This window comes from Rattus norvegicus, chromosome 19, assembly GCF_021556685.1.
Source record: "Rattus norvegicus strain SHRSP/BbbUtx chromosome 19, alternate assembly SHRSP_T2T, whole genome shotgun sequence".
NCBI lineage: Eukaryota > Metazoa > Chordata > Mammalia > Rodentia > Muridae > Rattus > Rattus norvegicus.
In genome coordinates, this window is record NC_141552.1 from 14,609,246 (window position 1) to 14,619,236 (window position 9,991).

A 9,991-nucleotide genomic window follows, 5' to 3' on the forward strand; every position below is an offset into this window, starting at 1 on the left:
GGCGATGACTCACAGGATAGAGCATCTGCTGCTCTCTCAGAAGAACCATATGGACCCTAACAATTGAGTAAAGCATGTCAGTGATTACATCATAGAGTGTGTGTCTGAGAAACAGCCACATTATCCACACAAAAGACACTGTCACACTGGGTACCCCTTGGTGACTTTGAATTCACTTATTAGCCCAGTATCCATGGAACATGCAGAGATCCATCTCCAGCTGTCAGTTCTAAGTCCACAGGAGGGGACAGAACCCTTTAATAAGAATGATGGTCTTAAGAGTCAAGAGATAGAATTCAATATTTATTCATAAGGAATTCATTTTTACAACAAAACAAGATTAAAACAAATAAATTAAAATATTTAAAAGTATGTGAAAAGATAAAAACAGTAACAAGAACATATAAATATGAAACAACAAAAAGAAAATTTCAATTAAAATCATAACAAAAATATTTCTAAACAGCACATTCTTAAGGAACATTTAGAAGCACAGATGTATTGCTGTTTCTCCTCTTGCACACATAATGAAAGGCTGTCCCCCAAGTTGTCTCTCAGGTGCTGTTTTCTGAGAAGAAAGTAAGACCTCAATCAGTTTGGCTGGCTTAGTGTTATATAAATTTAGGGTCTCTAAGCAATGACAAATTAACTCTGAGGAAGAATACTCATCCAAAAAATTTGTTACCATTCAGGATGTTTGTCATCAGGGACTCCTGAGAAAGCAACTTATTCTTCAGGAAGCTCTCTTACTGGGGTGTGTCCAATTCCAGCTCTCTTGCACTTTCTGAGACCTGGGAGAGGAAGGCAGTTTTTCAGACACTGATTTGGTGGTGAAATGCAAGGCAGATGTCGGAAGGCTGCCTTCTACCACCTCAGTTCTATTGGACAGTCGACATGGACCTTTTAACTGATATAATGGTTGCTAACTCTTTGGGAAGGGCAAAATCTCCAGAGAGCCTCAAAGTAATGTGAGCTGCCAATATGGGACCCAGACTTATACCAGTGCAAACCAAGGACAGGGCAATGGAAGGAACCTCATTGGGTTGCAGGAAGAAAGGAGATGTCCATATGTCACCAAGGTTAAAACCAATGACAAGTTCTAATTTGACATTTGCACTTTGTTCTTATCCCGCAAAGGTGCTTCCTACACAAGAAGTCACATGACCACAGAGTGTCATTTGTCAAAGAACCAAGAACTTGTTCAAAACTCTACAGAGCATCCAATCTATCACGTGGATATGCAATAATGAGGTATGTTATTAATCTGTCACCATTTCTATACTGCAGCTTCAAAAAGAGCAGACAAATATACTTGCAAAATAATTCAGTTTCTGAAAAGTGGTTGGCTCTCCAGAATACTTGTGCATAGGCAGAGCAATGAACAATTCCACTACATGAGGAGGTTGGCTGGTTGTGAGTGTAAATTAGAAAGGTGGTAGGAGAGAGCAAAGATGTATCAAATTGGCAAACTTTATCAGATATTTTTAAGCTAACACAGCTGCTCATCCCTACCAGATGATGCTGGGTCTGGACGTTGCTGGTCTTTATCTTTCTTGTTGAAGTCAACCAAATATTTCTGGTTCAGTGCACAATCAAGATGTACCTCCTTGCTCTCCTGCTTCAGTGGGACCAACTTCTTCCTACATGTGTTCTCCATCAGGAGCTGGCTGAGCAGGTTTCTGGAAATACAGTCTGCATAGTAAGATCATGCTGCCCCTTTCTCCCATTCCTACTCGTAAGTCCCACTAAGTCTACCAGGTCCCAGATACCCATGAAGACTTAATAGAATTCATTTCGATACATATAAGGCTGCTGCACAAACCACAAAGAATAAATTCCGGGAAGAATAAATTGTTTGTTTGGCCCGAGCACCAATTAGTGTCCACATCTCTCAAAAAGAACATGGATCTACAACTATCCATGAAAGCCTAATGCATGGGGGCAACATCAATTAGTAGTGGGCCAACACCCTCAAAGGAGGTCAGTAGAACCAAGAGAAGGTCATGCTAACCATGTGGTCTACACACTGAGTTTTGTAAAACCTGGTATGACACCATAGGTCCAGGTCAGCCTAATAACCTTCTGCTAACTTCAATCAGTGCTGTTCTATCTAGAGCCTTCTGAAGATGCCTAGACAATCCTGGGATGAGTAACAGTATTTTATGGAACTGAAAACTGAGTCCTAATGACCCTGGCACACTGATGTGTAAACAACACAAGAGATAGAACCAGAGCTGAAGACCGTCCAATCCAGAACAAAGAAAGTCAGAAATGGCCATTCCACAGGTGATAGCCTTTCTGACCAGGACTTACCTAGAGAAGGTAATCTCCTTCTTCAGCTTATGGCTGTTCTCATGGATCTCAGTGTTCTCCATCTCTAAGTTGTGCAGAATTGACATGACCGCCTCCTCCATTCTCTCCAGGTCTTCATAATATGGATTTGGCCTGAAGTGTGGCCTGGCCCCAAATGATAGAATACAATGAACATCGGCATTTAGGAATATATGAACTCAGGGTGGGTCCTGTACTACCCCAGCCCTGGAAGGACACCTTCTGAATTCTACATATTGGATCTTCTTCAGCTTCAGAAACGTGTTTTTCTGCGTCCAGGACACCAGAATCTCGGCATCCAGATGGAGGCTTCCCTGGCTCCCTTTGTTCAATCAAGAGGAAATCTGCAGTCAAGCCAGTTAAGCTATCAAGAGCCTAGGCCACACCTCTCCATGCTCCCCCACCCAACACAGCCAGAAACCGGTGATTTCTTTTCTCCTGTTTTGATAACAGACCATATATCAACACAAAATTATAATCTGCACAAGGAATACAAATAAACAGACAAACGTGGCCACATAGGCAAAGAACTGTGCTGTTGACAGTGGGGCTCCCAGAACAAAGCATTCACATCACCATGAATGTGTTACAGGTAAATAATCAGGCCAAGACATAGACCCCTAGATTCCAAGTGTGGAGGGAAATATAAACATATAAAAGTTGTCCATATGCATTTGGATGTATGCACATACAGACTCACAGACGGAAAAATACCCACAAAAAAAGAGAAATGTAAAAACAGAGTCAGAGAAAGAGAAAGAGAAATATGGAAACAGAGAGTACTGTGAAAACCAGGAGAAATGCATCCACCATTGCTGTCTCAGAGGGCAAGACACACAGACAATAACAAACAGGCCTGAGCCTGAGACCTTGTAGTCAAGCATTGAGATGAACAGTTTGGTACCAGGCCCCTCAGGCTGCTGCCTGGATCTTCCAGCACTCAGTCCCCTGCCTAGCAAGTACAGAGACTCACCGTAAACTCACTGCAATTACAATCTTGCAAAGCCACCATCTGTCAAGGGCTTTGCAAATGCACACTAGACACTCACTCTCCCTGACTTTATCCCCGAATTCTTCATTCAGACCACAAGATCTGCTTTTCAATAAATGGAAGCAGATGAGTCCATTTTCCATCTCGCTCCTCAGGAAGGGTCAAGGTTCTGAATCTCCTCTATATGGGAGGTGAGGTTTAGCACAGGGTGGTTAGGGAGGCACAGCTTTCTAGAACCCAAAACCTTAATAGGATAAGATGAAGGTGACCTTGCAGACCCAGGAATGAAACAAGAGCATTTGGAGCGATTCATACCTGTTCTTCATGGATCTCTCTGTCAGAAACCTCAGGCGATCTCTCAGGTCATTTCTCTCCTCGGTAATGAGCTGCAGCTCTTCAATCAGCCTCTCCTTTTCCGTCTTGGCCTGATTCACGCTTAGTTCAGTGCCAGGGGATGATGTTTCTCTCCCAGCGTCTGTAGGTAGAAGAACACAAGTGAACCTGCATGGGGAGAATGCATAGAGTGTACATAGACCACAGTGAGGCCTAAACAGGAGAACAAGCCTGGAACCCAGTGTCACTGCTAGGCGATTGGTCTATGCTTAAGAGGCCTCCTCAGTGGATCTCAGTTTTCCCACTACTCTATAGAGACCAAGAGATGTAAGCAGCCAGGTGTTCCCTATGCCGGACATCACGTACTCACATGTACCACGGAGATGGCTACTCCAGGATTATCATCATCTGAACAGGGTACAGCTTGGTTTCCTCACCCCTGTGGTTTCAGAACTCAGATGATAAATTCACCACCCACAAGACTTGAGTGATTGGAGACACTCAGATGTCCTACCCTGATAGTCTAGGCCAACAACTTTGGATAAAAACACATTTCCATGGAGGACATGGTCAACAGACTTATCAGTTCCCCTATTTGAAATACCAAATGCCCGAGAAGTTCCAGTAGGTTACAGGCTGAATCTTGGTCCACATGTTCCAAACAGTTTTGGTATTTTAGAAACATGTTTGTAACACACAACCTCTAATATATAAAGCTAACGATGACCCTTCCAGTTAGAAGAAATCAGAGGAGGTCTAAGAACATAAGGTTATTGCCTGGAGCACAATTCTCCCCCTGTTCCTACTGTCAGATATCCACTGTATTTAAAGAAGCAATGATAGTGAAATACATTGCTGCCCTGTCTAAACTCAGAAAAGGTGGACCCTCCATGACTCCTGATGGTGTTATTATACAATGTAACATAACAAATGCACTGTAAAAGTAAAGACCAGAACTTCACAGTATAATAGCATTGGCCTTACCATAGCCTCCCAGTGGAGATGGGGAAACTAAAGGTCTGAAATCCTGACTTTCAGGAATTGTGATATTCATGGAAATTCAATTCCTTTTCAGATGCTCCAGTTGTTGTGGCCCATTGCTAGAAAGGTCAGCATAAGCCTGCAGCCCCCCTGGCAGGAAGCTCAAAATACACTGCCCAGAACTTACTCAACATTCCCCAGAAGTGCTGTCTTTGTCCATCATTACTTTGAGACGAAAGGCTAGACTCCTTCACTTTAGTCTCTCCAGAATCGACATTCCCCCTCCCAAAACGCTTGCGAAGACGGGAAAACATGTCTTAGCTTGTAACCGCCAGACTCAGACTGAGAGAAACTAGGGCACTGGTTGTCACTACAACACTGGTGACATCACAGAGGATGCCAGAACTCTCTAGGAGACAATAGAATGTCCAAGAAGGGACAGCTGATGTCATGGGGAGCAGACTTTGCCTCCCTGCTAATGTTCTCCCTGTACTGAGCATAAGCAGAGGTGCCCTTTCCAGGAGACTTTCCTGGGGCAGAGCCACTGAGCATCTCCTGCTTCCAAAGCCAAATTTTCCTCAAGGCTTGATTATAAAAACCTTAGTAATTCCTATGCATCTAAATGAATGTTTCCTTTCAAATCTTTCCCAAAAAATGTCTCACTAACTCAAATTGTCCACATTCACCAATGTTAGCCATTAAAACGTCCTGAGATTTCACACCAGCTTGAATATGCAGTCAAAAGTTCTCCTGTCTCATTATGTACAGGTGCTTTATATCACATCAGAAATAGTCTGCATGGTAGGTTACAACATGCGTGTGTGTTAGGGGAACACTCATGAAGTCATGTGCTTAACAATCTTCAATTGCCAGAATATTCCTTAGGAGAAAGAGTTGAAATCTTTATGGTGCTAGGAAAAGTGTGGAGACCAGTTGGCAGAGGAAAGTGCAATATTGGAGCCACCAGTGAAGGGAACCTCATGCTAATCAGAACTGACTGCCATATAACACTTCCTACAATCTTCATATGAGAAGCTTGAGATTTTTGACTGACTTTTTCTTTTTCTTTCTTATGTTTTGCTATATAAGTTGAGAGAAAGAGATAGGGCTCATGCTGCTTGTGGGGTTCTTGTCTCTGCACCAATGTCGCCAAAGGAGCGCTGCTCACAGGCCTGAGTAAGATATACCATGAGCTTCTATCAGAAAAATAAAATAGTCAAGAGATATAGGGGGTGCACATAAACGTCTAAAATGAGGCTATAAACATGATTAAGTGGATAGAGCAAGGTCCCAGCACCTGTACACTGGGAAATGGCCACCCCACCAAACACAAAAGCATCTATCATAGTAAAAAATGAATACTTTATAGAATGCACACACTAACACTGATTGATCTCCTCCTTAGTTCAAATTTTGGGGGCAAATTCATGGCCCTAACTATCTTTCTCTCAACTTATATAGCAAAAAATAATTAAGAAAGAGAAAAGAAAAAGTCAAAACAAAAAGCTCAAGCTTCTCATATGAGGATTGCAGGAAGTGTTATATGGGAGTCAGTTTTGATTAGACCATTTTAGATAGAACAGTGCATAGTGACCCTTAATGTGCTGGGCCCTATATAAAGATCTTTGCAATATTGGAATTTTAACAAACCTCATCCAGAACATACAGAAGAGGCAAGGATGTGATCACCATGTCCTTGCTCTCTATCAGGGTATTTTTCTGCGTCCTTGATTGTCAAGCATATAACAGCAACAATCTGAAATAGCTGGTAGACACTGAGAATCGTGGGTGAAACTATAGTTGTGGGTTACACACCTCAACTGTCAAAGGCCAATGCTGTACTCACAGTCCTTGGAGGCCACTCTTGTAAGCCTATGTATTGAAAAGTGGAAGGAGGTTTATCTGAGCTTAAAGTGCATCTGGCCAGCTAGGTAGAGGGCAACTTGTGATACTTGAGACCCGTCTAAAACCAGCACAGAAACCCACACTTCTTTCCAAGCATCATCTACAAATTCTCGATTATTTACCATTCTCTCCCTACCAGTTTTTCAGTTTTGAATGGTAGAAAAAAACTGGAACTGATCTTTCTATTCTAAGGACATTGATCTCTATTTCCTTAGGTCCACATTAAGAGTGCATACAAATGGATATCACCATCTGAACATCTTAGTATTATCTACTCTGTATATGTAGCATAATACTGTGCCTATGACAGTCTCAAGATTCCTTGAGTGTTGTTGCCCCATCAAGAAGTGTGAAGAACTGAGGCCAATCCTCAGGGATCCTTTCGAGGGATTAGAAGAAAGCCATCAGAGATACTCCACTCCTTTGTCCTTAGATTAAATCAAGTTGACACAATGTGAACCTGGTGGGCTATTTAACCATGCATCTTTCTCCCAATCCCTCTTTTCTGAGTTCAGTCCATGGCAGAATTCGTTCCCCACCATCCTAGATATTTCTTGGTATATTTCCACTAGAGCCAGGTTTCTTTTTTTTTTTTTAATTGGAATTAGTTGTAGTCAATCAACTGCTGCCGCATGTAAGAAATGATTAGTATCTATTGTAACTTACCACACTGTATTTGTGTATACAAGTACATTATTGGCAATCCAGCATTATTGAGGAATTGGAAACCAGCGCTTTGGCCTTGCCTTTCTGTGCCTAGTCCTGGCTCACAGGCAGAAGGGGGCAGACCTTGAGTTCCTCTTCAGGGACAGAGTGATGTTGAAAGGGCTCTGAGCAGGCAGAGCAACACAGTTGAGGCAGCTCCTTTCAGTTATCAAACACATCATCTCCTTCCCATCTTAAGGGCTACTGCTGAGGTCTTGCCCCCATAGCTACCTTAACAGCAGCGAATTTGTTACACAGCAGCCACTCTTTCCTATTGTGCTGTAATATGCCTCCACATCATGGATGCCAAGAAACAAACTAACAAAAGAAAAACAAAAAAAACCTGACACTGAACTGTGTGGTGCTGGTCACATACCCTGTTTTGTTCTCTATGTTATGAGGTTTGTTATTATTAACAAATTCCCCAACTATAAGCTTCACATAGGACCCATGAGATTCAAGGAAAATAGGAACAATTATGAGGAAAATGGCCTGAGTCAGGGACATAGACAGCAGCATCCAGCACTTGTGCGTGAGCCCACGTGGATCTTGCAATGAGCTGGCCCTCAATGTCCAGGACACAGTTGTGAGCTGTTGTTCTGGTTGAACTGTATTGGTGTGTGCATTCAATGAACTACACCTATTTAAATGAATTCAGTGTTGGTGTGGTTTGAATCCAGACCCCTTGACACCAAATCTTCCCTTTGGCAGCATTTAGGAGAAGAAGCTAAGGTCAGGAGAGGTGACATCTTGCCATAAGTTATGTGACAAGAGGGATGGTGAAATGATCCCTTGTGACAAGAATCAAGGTTTCCTCTGTGGTACTTAGGTCTATACTGGTCCTGTGCAACAGCTTCAATAACCCATTTCTGATTTCCCTTGGGATTCCCGTGATGATGCACTCAGTCAGGATTGGAAACAACCAAAATGGTAGTCAAAGTGCTTGATTTAAAAAATGTAGGGAACACTGCAAACTCATGTTTCAGGATATTTGATTACATTGTAAGCCCCAAGATTTGTTATTTACTTAAAAAAATGTACGTCTGGTGGTGTAGGTCAGCACTAACACAGACATTTACCTCTAGAGCTTGGTGGTTTTTATTGATAGAGAAATTGCATAGAATCGCCATAGGGACCTGTGTCTTAGGTCTGTTTCCCTAGTATATCCTCTATATCTATCATGATGGTGATCATGTTTCTGGCTAAATGTATGTGTGTTTACTGGGGAAATGAGTTTAGTGACGTGCAAATATTATTTAAACCTATGTATTAAATGTTGTCATTTTGTTAATTTTTGTGGTTTTTATTGGATTCTTTTGATTGACTGTCGTAGTTTTATTAAATCATTTCCTGTTTTCTCTAATAGTTTATGCTTCCCGTCAAGCTAAAGTATTCCTTTTAGGATCCTCTACAGAGCTGTCTTACTGGTTATACATATTGTGTTAAATTTATTTTTAGTGTGCATTAGTCAGCACAGTAGCTGGGCAGCTGCCTGCCCTCCATGGTATCAGATCTACTTTCCAAACACTAACGCTCAACTCTTACTGACTGTGTAGCATCTTGGCTGCTCTTTGTTCCCCTTGGACAGCCCTCAGGACCAGGCTCTCCTCTCCCTTAACCATGGCTGCTGTCCTCTTCCTCTCTCCTCTCCATCACACACGTTCTTCCTTTATTCTCTGGCAGCTTCTTCCTCCTTCTTCCCTCCTCAAGATCCTCTCTAGCAAAGCCCTCAAGGCTCACCTCCCCCATCTCTCTGCTCTGCGGCTGTTGGCTGTTGGCTTCTTTATAATCACAGTTAACTGGGAGCAGGGTCAGCGTTTGGGGGTTAACCAGTCTTGAGTTCTACAAATTAGCATTAAATAAAAGCAGAATTAGACTAATACACTACAGGGATTTCTTTAGTTTTGTTTTGGTGTAAGTTTTCTTTTATCTTTTCACTTTCTACTTTATTTTAGGCTATTTTTTTTATTAATTGGTTATTTTATTTATTTATATTTCAAATGTTTTCCTGCTTTCCAGACTGCCCTCATCAAATCTTAAATCCCATTTCTGCTCAGCTTTGCCCATATCACAGTGCTCCCCCACCCACACATATCCATTCCCACCTCACAACTCCAGGATCTCCTTTTGGTGGGGCAACAGGCCTCTGTGTAGTCAATGGCCTCTCCCCACATGGATGCCTCTTAAGTCAGTCCTCTTCTACACAGTTACCTAGAACCATAAACCCATCCTTGTATACACTTTTGCTGGCAGTTTTGTCCCTAGGAACTGGGGGATTGGTGACAGAGGGTCTGGTTAGATATTAAAGACCAATGGTTGCTGCTGTCTCTTCTTTTTCTGGTTGTAGGTGAAATTATGTTTGGGTGCTTCTCTTCTTATTTTTGAAATTATTGTGAGGTGATTAATTTCTTGTTTTTTCTTGGGTATAGTTTAGCTCATTGTCTTGGAGTTTTCCTCCTATTATCCTCGGTTATGCTTCTGAGTTTAAATTTGTATTTGTCATAAAATATCTTGGTTTCTCCATTCATGGTGATTGCGAATTATGCTGCGTATAAGAACCTGGGTCTGCATTACATCTGTCCAGGATTTTTTGGCTCTTTCAGTCTCCGTTGAGCAGTCTGGTGTAATTCAGATAGGTCTGAATTCATTTCTTACTAGATATTTATACCTTACCCTGTATAATATTCTTTCTTTTATCTGTGTATTTAGTGTTTTAATTATTATGTGAATGGTGAAATTTTTCTG

At 41.9% G+C, this 9,991-nt stretch overlaps 1 protein-coding gene across 1 annotated transcript; it reads right to left on the bottom strand.

The window, feature by feature from the left end:
* Positions 1-290: 290 nt before the first annotated feature.
* On the bottom strand, positions 291-4,975 carry LOC147998828 (disks large homolog 5-like). Its single transcript, XM_087595470.1, has 6 exons — positions 4,824-4,975; positions 3,638-3,797; positions 2,314-2,457; positions 1,513-1,679; positions 686-791; positions 291-568 (listed from the first exon to the last, which is right to left on the bottom strand). Exons 1-5 carry the CDS (start codon positions 4,948-4,950, stop codon positions 727-729), a joined length of 663 nt encoding a protein of 220 aa, XP_087451596.1. The 5' UTR covers positions 4,951-4,975; the 3' UTR covers positions 291-568; positions 686-726.
* Between the last annotated feature and the right edge of the window lie 5,016 nt (positions 4,976-9,991).